Genomic DNA, 21482 nt, shown 5'->3' with positions numbered 1-21482 from the left:
ACCTTTGGTTCATTTAGTCCAATATCCTTCTAAGATTAAGGGCTAACTAAATCCTGGTCCCATTGAAGTCAGTGGCAACACTTCAGTGGAACCACAGTTTCACCCTAAAATCTTCCTATGCGTAATGTTTCCATACCTACACATGCAATTAATGGTGAAAATTATCTAGACCTCTTAAAAAAAATCCATCCAAATTATGTGTGTACATCTTGGGGATGGGGGAGGATAGTCAAAGCACTGCAGAGCAGTGCTTCTATAGGTCTTCTCAATATATTAACAATTCTGAACTGACAACTAGGTGCTTCTTTAAGCTTCTTGACTTGAATTTGAATTCAATGAATCACAATTTCTTTATTAGAATAAATTTTTATTTACTGCTTCAGGATCTTTATTTGTGAATATTTTATATTTTAAAGTACGCAACAAATACTGCTACATTCAAATCTATACAGAATTACTGATATATCATTCCAAGTTTTACAAAACTGCATCTAGATTATCAGAATTTTGTATAAGTTACTTTTTATTTACATGTAATACTCAGCATTAAAGACCAATTTAAAGAAGAATAAAACAAAGTGGGATTTTAAATATCCCTTAAGACCTATTACATTTGTTACATAATTTACATGTCTTTATAGAGATGACCTACACTTTTGTTTTTGCATATTTAAAAGACAGTGGCTGAATAAAAAATTGCTGGCCAAAGCTATGTACTGTAATTGCCTCGAGATCATATTGGTTAACAAAATGTTCAAATTAAAGCAAGCCAGGCATGTAAACCTATACATTTTTCAGAATTCAGTTTGATAATCATTTTAACCAGCACTTGCCAAAATAACCAGTGCTGACACTCATATCAAAATATCCACATGTACAAAACACATCAAGCTAAGTTTATAAGAAGAGCTGACCTACAATAAATTACACATTATTGGCTATGACTTTGGTTATACCATATTAACAAATTTGGTTTCTAGACTAACAGAGAAGAAATAAAAAATATAAAAATGCAGCTATAGAAACTAGCATAACCTGTAAACATATTATAGGGCCAAATTCTGCTCCTGGATTCATATGCCCAATTCCCATTGATGTCAGTGAAGTTTGCACATATCAGATGGCTGAATTTGGCCCATAAAACCCTGTAAACATGTCCTTACTGTTTTGTTGTGCAAGACTGCAAGAATGGATAACAAAGGCATTTAACTGTCAGTTTTAGTTAATATTCTGTGGTATTCAGACAAATTCTGCTTTAAGTTTTATTTTGTTGCAAAAGGCTGAACTGAAATATTATCCATTGTTAACGTTTATCAAAAATGTGATGAAAACTCAAGAAATCAATGATAGCATATGAATTCAGACAAAAGAATATAATTTCTTATTACAATTCAGAAATATGCTACTCAAGTGTGTCTTACAAAAGTTCCTGGTTTTGTCAAACTGCATTTTAACAAAAGCAAGTCGAAACAGAATTCTTAAAAAAACCTTATATAAGTCAGTCAATATTCTGCAAGCTGACGTGAGTAAGAAATGCAAATGCTTTCCAATGTTTTACCCAATATACTAAACAATAAGGTGCTTTGGGCAGATCTGTCATAAACAGCCTGAAGCAGCACAGAATAGGATATTGCATTATACTGAATTTCCTCAAACTGTTTAATCATTTCAGTTACTCTTCAAAAGAGCAGCAATGTTTCAAATGTACACTTGCAAACATTGTTTCACAGTTTTAATTTCAGTAGTTTAATGTAGGACAATCTGGCAAATACTGTAAAAGAGGTAATTGTTGAAAGACATTTTACTCTTCGAGGCATTGGTGGGGTTAAGCTACCCACTATACATTTTGTAGCCACTAATAAAATACGTATTACTGAAAATGGCAAAATGTATTTAAGAGTTGGTGAATTTTTAACACTTATTTGTTTTACAAATTACACTATGAAAGTTCAATAGCCAAATAACTGAATGAACATTAGGTTCCCTGGAAATATTTAAATTGTTTGTAAACCCTTAAAAAGAAATTGCAGCACTGGAACAACATAGCATGTTGAATTCTGTGGCCTAATCAACTCCATCAAAACCCTGAGTATTTTCAATTGCTATGAGAAGTTTGTCCCATAAATCTTCAAATGACTCATATGGAGGCAAATCCAAGCGGTTAAAGCTGAAAAAAAGAAGAAAACTTAAGTTTTTTTGAACAAAGTTACTTCTCAACCAGGGCCGGCTCCAGGCACCAGCCGAGCAAGCTGGTGCTTGGGGCGGCAGATTGAACGAGGCAGCATTCCACCCAATCCTAGGGCAGCACGGCCGCTTTTTTTTTTGTGTTCCGCTCTGGCCGCCCTGTAGGGCGCGGCTGCGTGGAGGACGGGAGCGCCCTGCAGCCCGCGTCCTTCCCTCCCAGCCGACCGGAGCGGAGGCCTCCCGGCAGGGGCCGCACGGCAGCCCCCCTTCTCTCTCCTGCCCGCTCCCTCCCCCCGGCTAGCCGGTCCCCCTGCACCCGCGCTCCAGCCGCGCCGCAGGTTTTGGTTTTTTTATTTTGCTTTCCCGTTCTGGCTGCCCCGTTTTTTTTTGTTTTTTTTTTTTTTGCTTGGGGCAGCCAAAAAGCCAGAGCCCGCCCTGTTCTCAACACCTGAGAATCTACATAAGTGAAGAGAATATTTACCAGGTATGAGCTCTTGGCAGTTTTTCAGGGGTGCCCCACTGTTCAACTGTAAACAACTGTGGTCCATTTGAACCTACAGGAAGAAGTAATACTTAGAGAATCACAGAATGGAATAAATCTCAATTTCTTTCTCTCGCTCTCTTTTTTTTTTTTTTTTTAGATTTAAGTCTATTCAATATATTGCTCTTGTTTTGTGGTAGAACTTATGATATCAGTGGATGTTCTACACAAGACTCAAAGGCAGTGGGTGTATGTTCCAATGATTGCTTTCTAAACATTTCTGGATACATATTTACTGCAAGAATTTTTTTTTTTTTTACACCAATACTGAAGTCTAAGGGTGCATATTTATAGCAGTAGTAGTTGACAGATCAATGCTCTACAAGGAAAAAATTTCATACCGATATATATTACTAAATCTAGTCCATGTGTGGTTAAATGATACTTCTAACTAGTTACAAATTGCTACTTAAATGTTTAAACACAATTTATTTTTTCAAAATGGATATGTAATAGGCATATGGTTCAAGTCAAATGGTGAATCATCATGACAGTTTGAAAAGCAGGTTCTTTATGTTGATTAGCCCAGTTAACAAGTTGGGTGAATAGCACTATAAGAACTCACCATACAACTCAGCAAATCCATTCATAGGTACACGGGATGTGCCAGTGACAAACTGAAGTAATCTTATTCGCTTCTCAGAATCCATCATTAACACTGCCTGTACAGGGCAATAATATTTAAAGACTTAGCTGAAAGAGTTCAATTTTTTAATGTAACACTGGTTAGCAATTTTATGTGATACACTATTTACTTGTTTTTCCTACATCTTAAGGGTAGCCTAATTCTTGATATTTTCTATAATAAATACAACTTATTTCTCTGCATGCTTTTAAAAGCCATGAAGTCTACATATTTCGGTTGAATCTTTTTTCACCTTCAATTATTTAAGTAGCACAGTAACAGTAGGGTTACTGACTCAGAAGGCAGTTAAAATACTTCCCTCCCAGATTTGGCCCCTACTTTCTTTGAAGTTTGTTGATGTTATAAACAAGCAGCCAGATTCCTGTAACTTAAACACAAGAGTTTAATAACTCTTTACATTCACTGTAGCTAGTCTGGCGTAATTACACTATTTTACGCCAGCAGCCTATACAGCTTTTTGAATAGGATACATATCAATACTGTATTATATTCTTAAACACGCATTATTTCTAGTTCTTATGTTCCCTGTTTGTAGCTTTAATGTACAAATATTTACTTTTTTCTATTAAACAAATGATACATCTGTACAGCTGATAAACAGCAGTTTTTAAAATGTAGATTTTGCATAAATAGTAAGTTAGAGCTTGTTGTTACCTTCCAAAACCACTGTATAACTTGGTGATTTATGCTGTAGCCATTTTTGTATTTTGTATATAGCTTCCAGTCAGCCACATCCACATCTCCCAGTCCACACATTAGTAACTACACAAATGAGAAATACCAAAATGTAAGTCAACAAAATATGGTTCCAACAGAATTTGTTTCCTGTTCTATGATACACTTACCTCTAGTTCATTTTCATCAAAAATTTTGATTAGATCTTGAGATATTAGTTCAAAAAACCCCTAAAATATAGAAAAAAAATTCTGAAAACCAAGTTATATTTTAAACTGCCTCTCCCCCCTCCATTAAGAGTTAGATCTCCACTTTCCAAGAGCTACAGACAAGGCATTACATTAAATACAGCACTGTTTTCAAACACACCTGGGCCACAATTCCCCATTCCTGGGGAATGCTGGAAACAGATTCGGCTTCCAATGCAAACTGAAACAGTTTCAGTGTTGTTCCAGCTACACTGGGCATGCTCATGCTGACATTATCACTTCTCTCCATTTTTATCCATGAATACTGGTCAAGGCCTTACATTCCTGGCTTCGGAAGCTGGCAAATAATTTCTCCCATTTCATAGAGAATACAATGAAGGATCTGGCAAGTTGCACATAGTCAATTCTGGCAGAGCCATAAATAGAACCCAAGTGTTTTACATGGGAGACCCAGAACCAGGAACAGAATCAAGGAATCTCAATTCTACTTCTGTTGGGTAAAAAGTTCTGCTCCCTTGTGTATATTCATTATGCTAGTCCAGTTACATTAGATTTTTTCCCACAGGACTCCTGCTTCATTCAATGAACAGGATAGAATGTGCTCAGTCAATGAGACAGCTGTTGAACAGTTATGCCCATCAATCAGTCAGTTTCATCCTTATTTACTGAAAACCATACAAACTTTGTAATAATGCAGGGCTTTAATTTCCTCACAGGGTACATGGTGTTGTTTTGTTTTAAAGAGAGCAGGCCGAATCTGAGAAGACCAGCTCATTCACCGTCTCCTCTCCCATTTATTACAGGGACTTCTGCTCCTCCTGCCCTGCCCATTCACAATCACAACATCCCTGTGGCAAGTATAGTAATTTCCTACACATGGAAAAGTACATGTATCTGCTTATTAGCCTATAATGCTGTTTAGCAGCTGAAAAGTCAGGAAAGTCAACATCATGTGACCAGCTAGCTCTTCATGGACCACCAATGGTTCACAAACCAGATTGGGAACCACCGGACTGGTGATTTACAGTGTCATTTGTATAAAGAGGAGAAAAATAAGTAAAAGTCACTCAATTCCAATAAACTTAATTTTATTTACACTTTTGTTACTTAAAAAAAATAAAGAATGATTTCAGAATTGGTAAAAAAAATCATTTGTATTGCAACTAGGATAGTTCAGGATTGGACAAGAAGTTAACTTTTAGGCATGTGAAGGGAGATTTATAATGAAAAAGCTGGTAAATGTTTTAACAATAGTGTTGCATCATTAAAATAATTCAGAGCTGAAACCATACACCATTAAATATCTGATCGCTCTGACTCTTTTACAGTCATAGCAACCTAGCCTATGGATCTTGATGCTGTGTTCCAAAAGATTTTTCTTAATATTGGATATGAAAGATTTTAAAAGGATACAATGTATTAAAAAATTAATACCTCTTTAAAGGCAGCCATCTGCTTCTGGACTCTGCTCACAAATCTCCATTGAATTACAAGACTGTAAAATAAAATTGAATATTTGAAGTACAAACAATGCACATACCACGTCAAGGCTACAGCTTGCTTCAAGACAATCGGAAGCTCAATGAAACACAATACAAAGACCACCCTTTATTTAGAGAAACTGGAATGAGGTGAGGTATATTCCACAGACTGTCCAACTACTTACTGAATGTAGTCTCGCTTGTTCTTGTTTGTGACAACTATTTCTGATCCACCGCTTTTCAGCTCATGTTGATGGGTCTAAACAAGAAACTCTTTTACACAAAGTATGTGCTCAACAGAATGCAAGTTTAAATATTAAGCATTTTTTTAGTTCAGTTTAATTCAAGAATCTGAAAACTATGATAGATAGCACCACTCTCTCATGCCACCTGAATAAATACAATTTTTATATTACGCATACATTCACAATTCAGTGGTGCCAGATTGCAATGTAGCAGCTCAGTTATCTGACTCAAGTACAGTAAATCACTAAGTTTGCACCCAAGTTTTCAGTAATACTGTATATTTTTACTAACTTCACAATCTGCACTTGCAGTGAGCCAAACTTTTTCCTCAAGATTTCTTAGAAAAACCATGTACAAAACAGTTACAGCATTTTTGGTGAGCAGTGCACTGATGCACACATCTGCTACATAGTGGTTTAATATTACCAGAATCTCAGTATACAGCCTGAGTTTTCAGCCTGTTTCACAACTAGATTTTTATTTTCTTGTCTTGCAATCTTAATTACTTTAAGGCCATGCTCCCACAGAACCATAAAACCTACTACTGTGCTTATATCTGGTTAACAATTGTAAAATGGGATTTCTGTGCAAGACCAGTGGTAGATCTACATTACTTAAATCTTGCACAGATTCCCTCCACTGACAAAGTTTGTTCCACAGTTTTGCCTGGGTAACTCAAAAAAGTATGTTCACACTTGTCAAGGGAATCTACTTCTAACAGTATTTTTAAAAAATATTTCTGCTCATTTCCAGCACTTCTAGAACCATCACAAGGATGCAGCTTTCATTAAGACTTAAGTGACAGGACATTTTAGAATGTTTATTTTAATCTGGAGAAGCATTTACCACAAAAGCTGTATTTTAAAATGGTAGCTGCTGTTCAGTCAAAAGCACAATTTATTGTGTCAAAAGCTTTGCTGAAACAGCCATTCCCCAGGCATTTCTCAAATTACAACTACGTTAGCAAAACAGTAAGTGAACATGTACCAGCCACAGCAAGAAGCACAAGTGAACAGCCCAACACAATTCTGAAGGGCACGTGTATTTATCACAGTATCCTATGTTTAAGTATTGTACAGAGAAACCCACTTAGTTCCACTGTACAAATGTTTTACTTTATATAAAGTAGAACAGACAAAACATCAATATACAAACCTGTCCAAAGAGTTCTTCATCAACAATAAACCTGAGATCCAATTCTGTTGGATCATTTTCAAGAATCCATCTCAGAGAATTGTAATATTCACTATCCTAAAAATGAAAGTTGCATGCTTAATAAATAAGTATAAAAGACTTACTTAAAACAAACAGAGCATGTTCCATATTTATACCCAACCCAACTGAATAAAGACTGAGGTCTTCATTAAACTCACTGTAAACAGAGTAACTACTTATATTTGTCTGATTAAGCCCACAGAGACAAATCACTTCCTTCAACATTGAAGACAGAAGGAATTACATTTGAGTACTTCAAAAGTGAGGCACAACTCATTGTTTTTTGGAAGGTACACCTATGATGAAGTGATCCAAACAAAAGAGTGAAATTTCAAAACAAACGAGAAAAATTTGGTCAAAGAATAAAGTATTTTTTATTCTGTTTTATGGGATACTCCCATCTTCCACATCTTTGCTGGAGCTGAGGAATCCCCCATTTTCTTTCATTCATTTTAATCAGTATCCTCACATGCCAAGAACAATGGATAGTACCTACTCCCTCCCTTGCCAATTTCAGTACCATTCCTTTTCCATCAGCAGGATGGGGTATTGCTCACCACAAGTTACTCCCTCCCAATAAAGGTGGGTACTCTTGTTTAAAGTACTATTCATGATGGGCATGGGGTGAAGGATTAGATAAACTCTAGTACTTCATCAAGGCACTAGATCAATTAATGTATAATTGTATTCTCTAAAATATGAGTATGTTTGGGCTACTGCTTTGATTCTCCAGTCTTCATTCAGGTGTTCCTGCTGCAGAAGAACTTTTCAAACCTCTTGCAAAATAACATGAATCTTCAAGTTTGCTATGTGAGCTAAAAAAACTGGAAACAGCAGATCGAGCCTGAGAATGTTAGATGCTGCGGTCAGTATTTGGTCACTAGTCTTTCATTCTCAAAATGATCAAACTCTGGAAGTTAGGCAGAACACACTTTATTAGATATTATGATATAGAATGGTTACTTACCTTACAGTGACTGTGGTTCAAGATTTGTCGTCGCCACAGACACTCTTGGTAAGCACATATCCCATGAGAGTGAGATCAGATTCTTTTGAACAGAAGGCCCGGGCCCTAAGTACCTTCTCACTCACCGTAGGTGAGGGCATAAAGGGTGTGGCAGCTGCAACCCTCACTCATTTACATCACCAATAAGAATCCAATAGGAGCAAGATTCCAATCAGTGGGGAAGGAGGACAAGTCATGGAATCTGGGTGGACACCGCATCTCAAAGAGCCATAGTTATTGTAAGGTAAATAACAGTTCTCTCATTCTCTGAAAGACTATCTACAGATTCCACTGTTGGCAAGTAACAAGCAATTGCCACAGCACTACATGGGGAAGTGGAGGTCTACTTATAGACTGTAGAACAGCCTTACCAAAACCAGCATCCGATCTGGAAGCTTGGGTGGGTGGTTTGGTAATGACTTCCCGTAGCCTCTCAATGAAAGGAGAATCTGGTCCCAGTCCCACAAAAAGGTCTTGGTACCACATATGGTAGTGGTGCTGACCTAGACAGTAGTCAGTCTATGCTTAGGAAAGGGGTCTTAGTATGGGATTGCTCAATGCCATGACTCCCAGTGCCTATGTGGATGGTGTTGGCAACCTCGGTACCACTATATTTGGCACCAAGACTGTCTTCCTAGAGATTTCGGCGGCAACAAAGTTCTTGGAATAGGAAAGGACAGTTAATGTCAACTTGGATTTGCATGCCAAGGGATTGGTATGGGACTCCACCTTAAAACTTCTGGAGGATGGAGCCTTAGGAGAGGCTCTCTGTCACCAGCTCAGGAGGAGGTGGTGGAAATCAGAGCCTGCCACAATCCTGGCAGTGGGCATTGGTACAGACCCGAGAGATACTACTACTCAAAAGAATCCAATTTCACATGCATGAGGTGCATGCACACCACGAATGGAATCTGTGTAGCCAAACACTCAGAGAAGAAACAGATGTTAAAGTTTAAAATAGAAGTCCTGAAATATCTTCAGTGCTGACATAACATAAGATTGTGATAAGATATTTTGTACACAATGTTGTGTGACCTTATATTTTAGACTTCTCTGGAGTATTCTTCTCTCCTATATTGCTAGGCATAACTATAAAGAGTCTGAGAACGTAAAGCATTCAGAGCATGCAATAGTGCAAAAAAGACGGAATTCCATAAAGGGTGAAATTTTAAGGCAAGACCTTTGTTACTGTCGGAACAAAAAGATTCCAGATACACGATATTGCCAATCGTCTATTTATATTATTATGTATTTTAACTATATATATTACAGAAAAGAACAGTGACACTGAATAGCTTATTCTAAACAGAATACTCTAAAACAACTGTTCTAGATGGGGCCCATGAACAATCCAGATGCTGTTACTGGAAAAATATTTTCCATAATGTAGCATCTGGTTCCCAAAGATGGAACCCAAAGGGGTGAAAATTTAATGCAAGACCTTTATTACTATGGGAACAAAAACTGTAATAAAAGCAACACTTTGCATTTATGACATTTATTCTAAGGATCTCAGAATACTTTGTATTAATTAAGCTACCCAATATCCTGATGTGGAAGGTATATCCTCTTTTGATAATCATACAGCAGAAAATTAGTAGTGAACTAGGAATAAGACAGGAAAGCCAACTCTTGGTCCTCTGTGATAAGACATTAAACCACATTGCTGTCCTAGAAATAATTTAAGTGAACATCACAGATGGTTTAGAGTAAAGTTTTCAAGAGAGCTTAAATGACTTAGTAGCCTAGGTCCCAGTGACTTTTTGTGGACCTCAGGCTTCTAAACCACTTCAACATCTATGAAAATTTTACCCGTAGTATTTTGTTTTAAAAAGCAAGGAGCTAAGGATTCAAAGTGTACATTTGTTTTAAATATTTAGTATTCAAAAGCTTTTACTGTAAATATTAAAACTTAACATGAATGATGGCAGCAGAATTTACATACCACAGATTCCATATCATGAAGTGTGATTGGTTTTTGAAGCATCATCTTGTAAAAGGGTCGAATAAAAAAGCCTTGAAAGAGAAAAGAGTATTCAAGTTAGATAAATGAAATTCAAAACACAATATTGATCTGCATACTGTATTATGCAGAATAAATACTAACCATCCAGCAGCTTGCCATGGTAAACAGCCATTCCAGCTACACGTCCTATAAACTTGAAGTATGAGAGATGATCTTCATTGCACAATCCAGAGTTTGGATTGATCTGCAGAGTGTAGTTATCCCTAAGAGGAGGAAAACACCACTTGCAAAATTGCAAAAAACACCACTTGCATGAACAATTACCACAGCAAATGATTTGAAAGAAATCTTAGTATTGCTCATAAAAACACATGGTTTATAGAGTTACTAGTTTAATATTAAAGCATGTTAAGTGCAGGCAACTGTAAATTTAGTAGGACTGAAGTTTCGAAACACCGACAGAAGCCATCAGTGAAGTCATGGCCCCACTGAAGAAAACAGTAAAACTATTTTAATGGGATCAGGGTTTCACCCTGTGTGTTTTGTTTGTTACCATTAACTCCTTCTTATTTTACAAATTTGTTCAGTCATTTCTGTAAAGTGAGAATGGACACAAGCATTAATTCAAGAAGAAATGCTACTGTGTTTGTTCTAAATATATAGCCAATCATGAATGTTATAAAAAATTATAGGAACAGAGACATTGGCTGCAAACTGACAGTTGTCTGTACAAAGACTATGAAGGTTCCTTTCAGACTCTCAGCAAAATATAGGACTATGGTTTCTGGGACAGCACAATATTCTCTTGCTGAGCCAACAGTAGTATGTACCAAAAGTTCCTTAAAATAATAACATTTGCAGCATTTAAGTTTATGTTAGAGAGTAAACTGAAGCTACTTCCCCCAACCTGTATTTTCCTTTTTACTTACGTGGCAGAATATTCAAACAATCCATAATAGGGATTAAACATTTCTTTAGAGAGAAGGAAGAACCATTCTCTGGCCACTCCTCCATAATCTAAGCCTTTTTCACCATCAAACTCAATCCAGAGTCTTGCTTTAAGGAAATCTGCTCTCTTTACAGCTATAATTCTTCTGTAAGAATCTTCAAGGATTGTTGTACGGTGAAGTTTCATTTCAAATCTGTTTGGAATATCACTCTGAAAAGGAATAGGAAAAATAGGAGAACTGAATAATCAACACTGCACTTGACTATGCAAAATTCAATAAGGCAAAGTCAAAAGATGACATGCATGCCACTTTATTTCAACAGTATGTTCTGTGGATTTGCAACATAACATGGTTGAAAAAATGGCTATTTTCAGAAGATTTGACCAGCATGGAGAGATCTGTACACCAAGTTCTACTCCCCATTAAGGAAGTTGTACATTAAAATAAATGTTTATTGTGATTGAGCATCTCCTTTGTTGTTGAAAGCATATCAAAGTGTATAATGCTTTAATACTGTACAATAATTACATCATGTGTTTAGACTAACCCCAAACATTTTAATTTCATCTGCTTTCATAAAGCATTTTGTTCACAGGCTTTTTCTATTAATTATTCCAATTTCTAGTCCACTGCCCCTAAGATCTTCCTCTCCTTTTGCATATGGCATCCAGGCCCATATTATTACATAAATAATCAAGTTTATTTGTGGTGACTAAGAAGACTACCAGTGAACATTTTATTTCATTCTTAAGGAATATGATTGTCACAAACAGATACGATTCTGTTGCATGGCTGAGCTTACTATCACTTCCCAGATTAGGATCATGCTGTATAAAATGCATTCTGGGCTTGCTAGACCAGGTGTACATAACAGAATGAAGTGTACCTCATGTAGAATTTCTTCAAGTTGTTTTTCTGTTCAGAAAACAAGCTTGAAAGGTTAGGGAACTTATTTTGTTTTTACAAGTGAAGTACACGTCTAACCTAAAATTTTCATACTGATAGAAACAACAACATGTTCTGGTTGGCCACTCTGCATATGATTTAATATTATTTGCATGTCAGCTTGTTCTTTCCACTCATTTTTGCTTCATGCTCATAATCCATACAATATTTTTGCTATGAACATGTGTAACTTTTGTCTTGTGGTAAATATTATGAGATTTTAAGGCCAGAAACGACCATTATGATCATCTAGTTTGACTCCTGAATAATAGTGGTCATAGAATCACCCCCAATAATTTCTGCAATCAATCCCATAACTTCTGTTTGAGCTGCACAATATCTTTTAGACAGACATCCAACCTTGATTTAAAATAATTAAATAGTGGAGAATCCACCATATCCCTAGCTAAGTTGCTCCAATGGTTAGTTACCTTCAGTTTAATAAAAAAAAAAAAAAAAAAAAAAAAAAAAAAAAGGTGCCTTCTCCCTAGTTTGAGTTGTTTAGTTGCATCTTCCAACCACTGGATGTCATTATGCCTTTTTGTGCTAAACAATTATCTACTATCAGAAATCTCTTCTCTGTATACGTACTTGTAGACAGCGATCAAGTAACCTCTTAACTGTTTCTTGGATAAACTAAGTAGTGAGAGATTTAAGAAGCTCAATCTCATGTTTTCCACACTTTGAATCATTCTTGTAGCTCTTTTCTGCACTCCCTCCAATTTTTCAATATTAACTATTTATTGAAACAGTAAGAATTTCAAGTTACACTATATTAATCAGTGATGGACTGAATATGCTGTTTTCATTGCTGAGTCCCTCTAAAATCTTGATCTTAGGTCCCAGGATTAAGTATTCCAATATTTTGCTGATGATTAGGCCATACTATCTATGATCTAACCAGCCGTATTCCTAAACTGAATGGTAGCAAGCACAATTAAGTAATGCTGTTCCAAAGTTCTTCTAATATCTCCCCTCTGGTATAGTGCAGCATACAGAGTCAGCAGCATTCAGTATCATAAGGAGTACAGGTAATGATATGCCTAGTATGGCTATCAAACCAAGTGCCCTGATGCCAGATGGCACACTGGCACCAAATTTTCACTTTGTTTTTCCAGTTTTCAACAGATCACATACAATAAGTTCAGTCATTTTCAATGCAAACCTTAGGGCGCGTCTACACAGTGTGGCAAAGTGCTCTAGAGGGATGTGAATTCTAAAATGCACCAAAACGTTGCACACTAACTGGCCCATGTAGTCCCTGATGGCACAAACTAAAAGTTCCCAAGTGCAAGTTAACATACTCCTGTATCAACATCCTTCTAGTCCATATTGCCAAACTGTGTAGACAAGCCCTTAGTCCACATTTACAAAGATGGAGCAGGTAGGGATGAGGAAAGATCATGACCACCAAGGTTATGGCTCCTTGCTTCTCAGAGAATCGGCACTACCCTGACTTCCTGCATTGGTTATAGTAGCCGTTCTCAGAACACAGCCTGCTCCAGCCATACTTCCTCCTTCCTCTCCCCCCCGACATGCTCTTTATGCGAGCGTCAAGAGGGAGAGGTCACGCACATTGGGTTTGTGCCATCTGAAAGCTCCCGATGGGGAAAACGGTCAGCTGCCTGATCTGGCTGCTTTCCAGCCCTCATGTGTTGCTCTTGCAATGGAGTGAGCACTGGAAAATCTGGCCTATTGAGTTTATATTGAAAGAGGTTTCTCACAGTTTTGTAAGGTATTAGTAGATCACTAACCTGCTTCTTCAACTTCTTTCTGAAGAATTCATACTTTCGTTTATAATCCCTGGAATAAGGCACAGCCTTTGAACAAACAAGTAAAGAGTACTGAAATAAGATACTTCATTACTAAAAAAATTAATATTTTAAAACCGAAATCCTGTCGGAAATTGTAATTTGCGATTAGTTTTGCTGACAGTTATCTATCATATTAAGTATCAAAGCTAGGAAGTTAGTTTTCTTTTGGAACAGAAATAAATTTCTTTTAAAGACAAGTTTCATTTTCTGCAAGCTTATGTTAGGTCAAAGATTAAATTAGTTTTATTTTGCACAGCACAGCTAAATATCACACAAACAGTTGATCAGTAACTTCAAAAATATTGCTTTCTCTATTGAGGAAATTCTCTGCTTTTCACATGGACTCAATGTTTCTTCTTCATTTAAAGATTATTTCTAAGGGATAACAGATCTAGAAATACAGATATTTCGTTTTCAGATATGCCTTCTCAAGTCTGTTATGTTCAAGCACTACAGAAATTAGGCATTCCAGACTGAATATTTGAGAACAGTGGTAAAATTTCATTTAACTTCTGTTAATATTATTTTTTTGCAAAAATATAAAAGTCTCTATAAAAAGTCTTACTGGTCCAGTTATTGCTACATTCTGCAATCGAGGATCTTCCCATTGTGTTTTTTTTGTATCTGCAAGACATTTAAGTTAGTGTCACCAATTTAGATCTGATTCAGTAATTAATTACATAACTTACAAGGAGATACTATATTGTACATACTATGGTTTATGTAGAATATTCTTCCATCTGTGTGAGTTCTCTCTTCCCATCCTGGCTATAAGAAGAGTGATCTTTTAATACTAATTCTTATATATCCTGTCTGCAACAAATGCTAACAATTTAATCAAGATAGTAAGTGAATTGCAGTATTTGTATATTATATCAAGTTACAATTACTGAAGTCTCAGCAATGCGATTCAAAATTTGAGTGTTGGCTATATACTTTATATTAAATATATTAAAAGTGTTTCATAACTTTGCACCAAACTTAGAGATAGCTAGTTTAAATATTTAAATTAGATCAGCCTCAGAACAAAAACTTTCACTTACTGGCAAGGGGCCTAAATCTACAGGATCTAGAGAGGTCTTTTTCCTCAGATGAGCTGGAATTTTCAATCTTGGATCTTCCTTTGAAAACATAATAAAACACTTCTTAACAAAGAGAAAAGGATTAATGATACTTTAATGTTTTCCTGATTTTGTAATGACCAAGACAGACTACCCTTACTCAGAGCTAGACAATTAATACACATTCCCCAGCCAAACTAGAGTCACAGGAATTTTCAGTTCTCCACTTGCTTATGGTCACCTTTAAGTTTCCAGGCTTATCTAAATTCTCATTTTATTAGCAACAATATTCATGAATCCAATTTAGTTTAAGAGCAGTTGAACCAGGTTAACCATTCCACAAAATGTCTTTGGAACACCTTGATTTTCTGAGTGAAATTCTTCCGCAACCAAGAAGAGACTACTCTTCATTTTGAATCTACTACCTAAACCTGAATGTTTCTCTCCCACCTGAAAAGAGCCCTAACTCGCTGTTTGGGAAGGTTTGGATCTTCAAATATTTAAACTATTCATTAAGACCTGCCTTCACTAAGATCATCTGTACTGCATGCTGTAGTTTTAAAAATTCATGGATACCCTACACAACCTGAATTGTATACATGAGGTATGTTCACGGTAGTAAGATTTACAGCTGTGCACATTAGCTACACCACACTAACTCCCCATGTGGACAGTCTTACTGAGCAGTAAGAATGCCTTTGTGCACATTAACTTAATGCACTTTGGAAGTATATTAAGCTAAATCACCTGATGGCACTCTTAGGGCAGGTCCTTACGTCGACCTAAGTTACGCAACTCCAGCTATGTGAATAACATAGAGTCAATGTAGCTTAGGTTGATGTACGGCGGTGTCTACACCGGGTTGGGTCAATGGGAGAAACTCTCCCGTCCACTTACCTTATACTTCTTGTTCTGGTGGAATACCGGAATCAATGGGAGAGCGATTGGCGGTCGATTCAGCAGGTCTTGACTACAGCTGCTACATCGACCCCCGGTGGATCGATTGCCGCAGCACTGATCCACGGTAAGTGTAGACATGCCCTTAGTGCGCAGTAGGAGTATCTACATGGGAAGTTAGTGTAGCGAGTGTGCTTTAAATTTACACTCTAGCTCACTGAGTGCTAGCTTCCCCATGTAGACAAGCCTGAAGTTTACAAAGGTATGTTCCGCTAACAGCACATGCCTGCAACCACCTCCAACAGTCTTACAAAACTGCTGTAGGATAGTCATCTGCCAAAATATAGGGGTTTCACAGCTGCAAGACAGATTGCTTTACCGATCAATTTCTTCTTAGTATGTGTGTTCAACTACATACATCAGCCTTGATTACCAAGGGGGTGGAAGCTTGCTGTGAATGGAGGGATAAGAGAGGGAGCTATTGAAACTTGGTTAGGGGCAGCTGGTGGGGGAGGAAGAGGAACAGTCAGGTCCCAGCTGGGAAGAAGTATTCCCAGCAGTTCCTATTGCCATTCCTACAGCAGTTCTTTGGTGTACTGTGCTTCCCCACCCCTTCAGGCAGCTGGTGCCCTATGTGTTGATGCCCCATTACTCCCATCTAGCCCTGATGGCTGGGCACATGCTCCTGCCCCTCCTTCGGGCCGGGTGTCTCCATTGGGACCCATGATGGCTGGAAGGAGGGGGAGAGGAGAGTTGCTCCTACCCGCTCTGTGGCAGCCAGCCTGATCTTGTGCACTGCAGCAGGAGCTCCTCCCTCTGGATCCCTCTCTCACCTCCACCTTCTTGTGTGTGGAAGCAGAGTTCTGCTCTTGACTCCATGAGATATTATGGAGGCAGAAAACATCAGGGGGCCAGAAACATACAATTAGCCTTCCCCAATATTTCCATTGCAGCGGCGCTAGCCCCTTCCTGTCCCCTGATTTCGCCATCCCTGGTATGTCCTACAGAGCCCTCTCACCTCTTTGCTGATCCAATGAGAGAAGTTGGCAGTATACCACCTCTTGCATGAGGCAGGAACATAAATACTACGAATAGGTTACTGGCACAAGCACTAGTTTGACTGACCACACACACATTAAATCTACAATAAGATAACCCTATTTTGAAAAAAAGATATGCGATGAAATCCTGGCCCCAGTTAAGTTAATGGGCATTTTGCTACTGACTATAATGGGGCCAGGATTTGACTTTAGACGATTACTTTTGAATTGAAAGCAAGTTACCCATGTAGTAGTTTTGGTATTGTGGTCAATAAAGAATGGTCTCCCATTTGGTGCATGTCGGACTTCCCAGCCTTTAGGGAGAAATCCTTGCTCTACTTCAGATTGTTGATTAGAAGACTGTTCTGATGAATCACTTGATGTTTGCGGTTGACGTCCTGTAGGAGCACTTTGGACTGTTGATAATTGACTTGTTTCTATTGTAGTCTATCATATATTAGATAAGAAAAATAAAGTTATGTACATTTTGGACTGAACACAAAGCCAGTGTAATGTTAACAATTCATGTTAAAGTCGAAAATAACAAGGGCTTTTGGAGATGTGAATGGAGTGGTCCTAATATGTTTACTGTAAAGAGACACCATCATACCCAGGCAAGTTAAATATAATTACTCTGAGTTCTTCCATTATTTTTGTTTTTCCAGAGAGTGTTCCTCAACCCTTTTGTTACTCAAACATACTTCGTTAAAATAAGCTTCTCCCAAATAATTCTCTCCTGTTACTAAACTCTCCGTGTAATTCACTCAATACTCAACTCAATCTGACATCATAATCAAGTCATTGACTGATATGATAGATACAGGAGTATGATCTCATTGCAGGCATGTCAAAATTAGATAAAAATGCCAATGGCACATTTAAACCCTCAAGTGAACATAGTGAATTCCTATTAAAATTAACTACTTTTGTTTCTCTGTTGTTCCCAGTGACAGAGTCCCTCTTACTCTCACAAGAGATGCAACATTATCTCTGAAGCAGTATATTTCAATATGACAATCAACACTGTAACAGAGTATTCACACTATTTCCAATGAGAAATTTAAGATATACAACAATGCCTTTGCTCAGAACAGAAGGAGTGTTGAAAGTGTACTCCAAATCTAGCTCCAAAAGCAAGTTTCTATTATCAGTTTACATTTAATTGCTGTAGTTGTACTGAGGCTGACTCTCCTCAAGTTGTCACGAGGGGGAGCAGTGTACTCTAAATTGGTCTTTCACGTATCATGTTATGTAGACTGGGACTCCCTTCCCATTGGTAGGTAAGAAAGCTATTTTAAAACCTTGGAGATCAACATACTTCTTCCTATTGCAGTACCTGTATCTTACGACTTTTTTGTAAGACTACTACTACACATTACACAGATTTGCTCAAACCAAGTATCAGCAAAACTGAGTGATAGCCACTGATTAAGGTCTCAAAGTTTATTGCAATCTTAAAGGCCTCACAATACTAAGATGTTTCAGTGCATGATTACCTGGGCCATTTATTCATCTTGTATAGCTTAATACACGAGGTTCTATACATTAAAATGCATTTGATAAATATGGACATTTACATAAAAAATAACCCTTGCAGAACAGTTTGCAGTACAGTCAGATATTCAGATTCTCCATGTAAAATTTTAAGGCAATAAGAATTTCCTTAAAAAGTTCTTGAAGCAGGACTAGAGGAGAGTTGAGGAAAAAAAAAGGGTTGTTCTGGAGTTTTGAAAAAAGAACATGTGCAATACAACAATAATAAAGAGGACTGGTTTAACATATGAAAAATACCAGCCCCCTACCCGTCATATATTGACCACTAATCTTTAACATGCTTTACATATTTGAGACATTTGGTTTCACTGAACGGGTCTCTAGACAAGTTCAGTCATTGTGTAGTGTATTCAAAAAGTTTATTTGATTTGTAGTAGCTATTCAATATCTTTTCATTCCAGGATATATGAATGAAACAATGGAGAGAACTCAAAAGTACCTGCACAACAGGTTTTACCCAGGTAGTCGTTCTGGAATTGTGATCTATATAATATGACCTTCCTTTTTCATCTTGCCTTTCTTCCCAACCTGGAGGTAATCCAGATGAAGTAGGGAGTAACTAAAATTAAAGAGGAAAATATTACTGTAGGAAAGTACTGACTAGCAAATAGGCTTCATCCATCAGATTTCCCCAAATCAGAAGTCATACAGGGAAAGTTTTTAGTTGTTTAAATAGTGGGTAAAACACAGTAAAGATGTTTAAATCCATATTGGATAACATGAAACCATAGAAGCCAACCACATCCTTTTTGCTCAAAACCACCATCTGAGTCGATGGAAAATACGTTTTAAAAAAAATCTTTCGGTTTGGCTGTTTTAGCCTAGAATTTATGGCTGTTAAGTTACTACGAAGCTGCAATGGCGTATGGGAGCACAACGCAAAAATGCTAGAATTGTATTGTTGATAAAGCAAGATGATTTAACTTAAAAAAAAAAAAAAAAAAAAGTGTCTCACATCTACATGTTAAAATTCTTCCCTCCTCCAGGCTACAACCATACATTAAATCCATCATTAAAACTAAAAATGTGAACTTGGAAGATGGAAGCCTTATGTTGGGATTCCAGTCTTGCAAGACCCATAGATTGATTTTGTCGTGATAGCTGCCAGAAGCTGAAGGTCAAATCTCACCTGCGTTTCAGTACTTTACCCATGGTAAAAAAAAGTTTCACAAGTAGTGAATTTTCAGATTCCTATGCTCTACAAAATTGTGTGGTTTTTGGAATATAACCTACCACAGGAAGTGCAGGCTGTTCCTCAACTCTGTATGTTTGCAGGCTACCTCTTCTGCTGGAATGGTTCTTGAAATTATGAAAGAGAACTGTAAATCACTTATGATTGTTGCTTTTTTGATGCTACCAAGCAATGCAACAAAGAAAATTCAGTTTTCATTCAAGCTGCCTCATTTTTTCAGCAAAACAATGCTTATTTAAAATGAAATTTTGAAAAATATTGTAAGAGGTATTAACCATCTGCTAATGGAGTCTATTACTACTTGTACTTCTGTTTAGAACCTAGTAAAGCTAATGCCATTTGCAACAGACTATGAATTCATATATAGGCATTAAGATACTAGAACTGTTACCACTCAGTCACATTAATTATTTAATTTATAAAATACAGCTAAGCCTGAGGACACAGCTATTACAGAATTGCTATTGTGTCCTGTAACTAGAGTCATGCTTGTGACATGTTAGGGATCTCAAAATTTACCAGCAGACACCTATTAGGTAGAGGAGTAAACCTACCATATATACTCGTTCATTAGCCCATTCGTTTATAAGCCAACCCCCCAAAATGGATAGGTAAAAATAGCAAAAACTGTATGACCCTTTCATAAGCCGACCCTATATTTCAGGGGTTGGAAAACTTTGGCTCCCGGCCCATCAGGGTAAGCCGCTGCGGGTCAGGATATTTTGTTTACTTGGAGCATCTGCAGGCATGGAGCCCCTCAGCTCCCACTGGCTGCGGTTCGCCACTCCAGGCCAATGGGGGCGTCGGGAAGCGGCGCAGGCCGAGGGATGTGCTGGCCGCCGCTTCCTTCCTTACTCTGGCGGGCCACGTGTCAAAGGTTGTCGATCCCTGTATTAGATATTCAATTAAATGATTCCATAGAGTTTAAAATCATCAAATTTTGGTGTAGATACGTTTATAAGCCGACCCCCGCTCTTTGATGCGTCACTATTTTACCAAAAATATTCGGCTTATGAACGAGTATATACAGTACTAAGGAGGCAACGTGCAAGTCATCTAATTTCTGAGTAAGGTGATGGAATTCGAACAGTGATGTTAACTCTGGCCCTTACTCAAGCGTGTCATATTACTAACATATATACTCCAACTGCTGAAATTTAGCAGGCTTTGTTTCAACTCCCTTCAGAGGCCGATAACTGCTGTGAAAGGATGGATCTTCCTTATTTTAGTCTTCTGGACACTGTAAAGGAAGAACAGGAGTACTTGTGGCACCTTAGAGACTAACAAATTTATTAGAGCATAAGCTTTCGTGGGCAACAGCCCACTTCTTCGGATGCATATAGAGTGAAACATATTGAGGAGATATATATACACACACATACAGATAGCATGAACAGGTGGGAGTTGTCTTACCGACTCTGAGAGGCCAATTAAGTAAGAGAAAAAAACTTTTGAAGTGATAATCAAGATAGCTCAGTACAGACAGTTTGATAAGAAGTGTGAGAATACTTACAAGGGGAGATAGATTCAATGTTTGTAATGGCTCAGCCATTCCCAGTCCTCAAACTGTCTGTACTGAGCTATCTTGATTATCACTTCAAAAGTTTTTTCTCTTATTTAATTGGCCTCTCAGAGTTGGTAAGACAACTCCCACCTGTTCATGCTCTCTGTATGTGTGTATATATATCTCCTCAATATGTTTCACTCTATATGCATCCGAAGAAGTGGGCTGTAGCCCACGAAAGCTTATGCTCTAATGAATTTGTTAGTCTCTAAGGTGCCACAAGTACTCCTGTTCTTTTTGCGGATACAGACTAACACAGCTGCTACTCTGAAACCTGTAAAGGAAGAGTGAGGCTC

General features: G+C 37.5%; 1 protein-coding gene across 5 annotated transcripts in view; it reads right to left on the bottom strand.

The window, feature by feature from the left end:
* Positions 1–381: 381 nt before the first annotated feature.
* Positions 382–21482, bottom strand: part of NEDD4 (NEDD4 E3 ubiquitin protein ligase) — a 112219-nt gene continuing 91118 nt past the window's right edge. For 3 of the 5 annotated variants that reach the window (XM_026648276.1, XM_026648277.1, XM_026648273.1), the window contains 18 exons: positions 19664–19729; positions 18870–18989; positions 17120–17323; positions 14922–14999; positions 14592–14646; positions 14444–14502; positions 13819–13884; positions 11099–11328; positions 10311–10432; positions 10149–10219; positions 7138–7233; positions 5922–5995; positions 5690–5750; positions 4217–4276; positions 4026–4133; positions 3291–3387; positions 2666–2738; positions 382–2167 (listed from right to left, as the gene is read on the bottom strand). In XM_026648276.1, the coding sequence (XP_026504061.1) occupies positions 2065–2167; positions 2666–2738; positions 3291–3387; positions 4026–4133; positions 4217–4276; positions 5690–5750; positions 5922–5995; positions 7138–7233; positions 10149–10219; positions 10311–10432; positions 11099–11328; positions 13819–13884; positions 14444–14502; positions 14592–14646; positions 14922–14999; positions 17120–17323; positions 18870–18989; positions 19664–19729 (1743 nt within the window). In that variant the 3' untranslated portion in view covers positions 382–2064. Of the gene's footprint in view, positions 2168–2665; positions 2739–3290; positions 3388–4025; positions 4134–4216; positions 4277–5689; positions 5751–5921; positions 5996–7137; positions 7234–10148; positions 10220–10310; positions 10433–11098; positions 11329–13818; positions 13885–14443; positions 14503–14591; positions 14647–14921; positions 15000–17119; positions 17324–18869; positions 18990–19663; positions 19730–21482 lie in introns of those variants that run through there. The other 2 variants (XM_026648274.1, XM_026648275.1) reach the window with 2 other exon arrangements.

The sequence above is a fragment of the Terrapene carolina genome, unplaced genomic scaffold (assembly GCF_002925995.2).
Source record: "Terrapene carolina triunguis isolate 2854851 unplaced genomic scaffold, T_m_triunguis-2.0 Scaffold67, whole genome shotgun sequence".
Lineage (NCBI taxonomy): Eukaryota > Metazoa > Chordata > Testudines > Emydidae > Terrapene > Terrapene triunguis.
The sequence above is the reverse complement of the archived record's forward strand: the minus strand, read 5'-3'. Positions and strand labels throughout refer to the sequence as shown.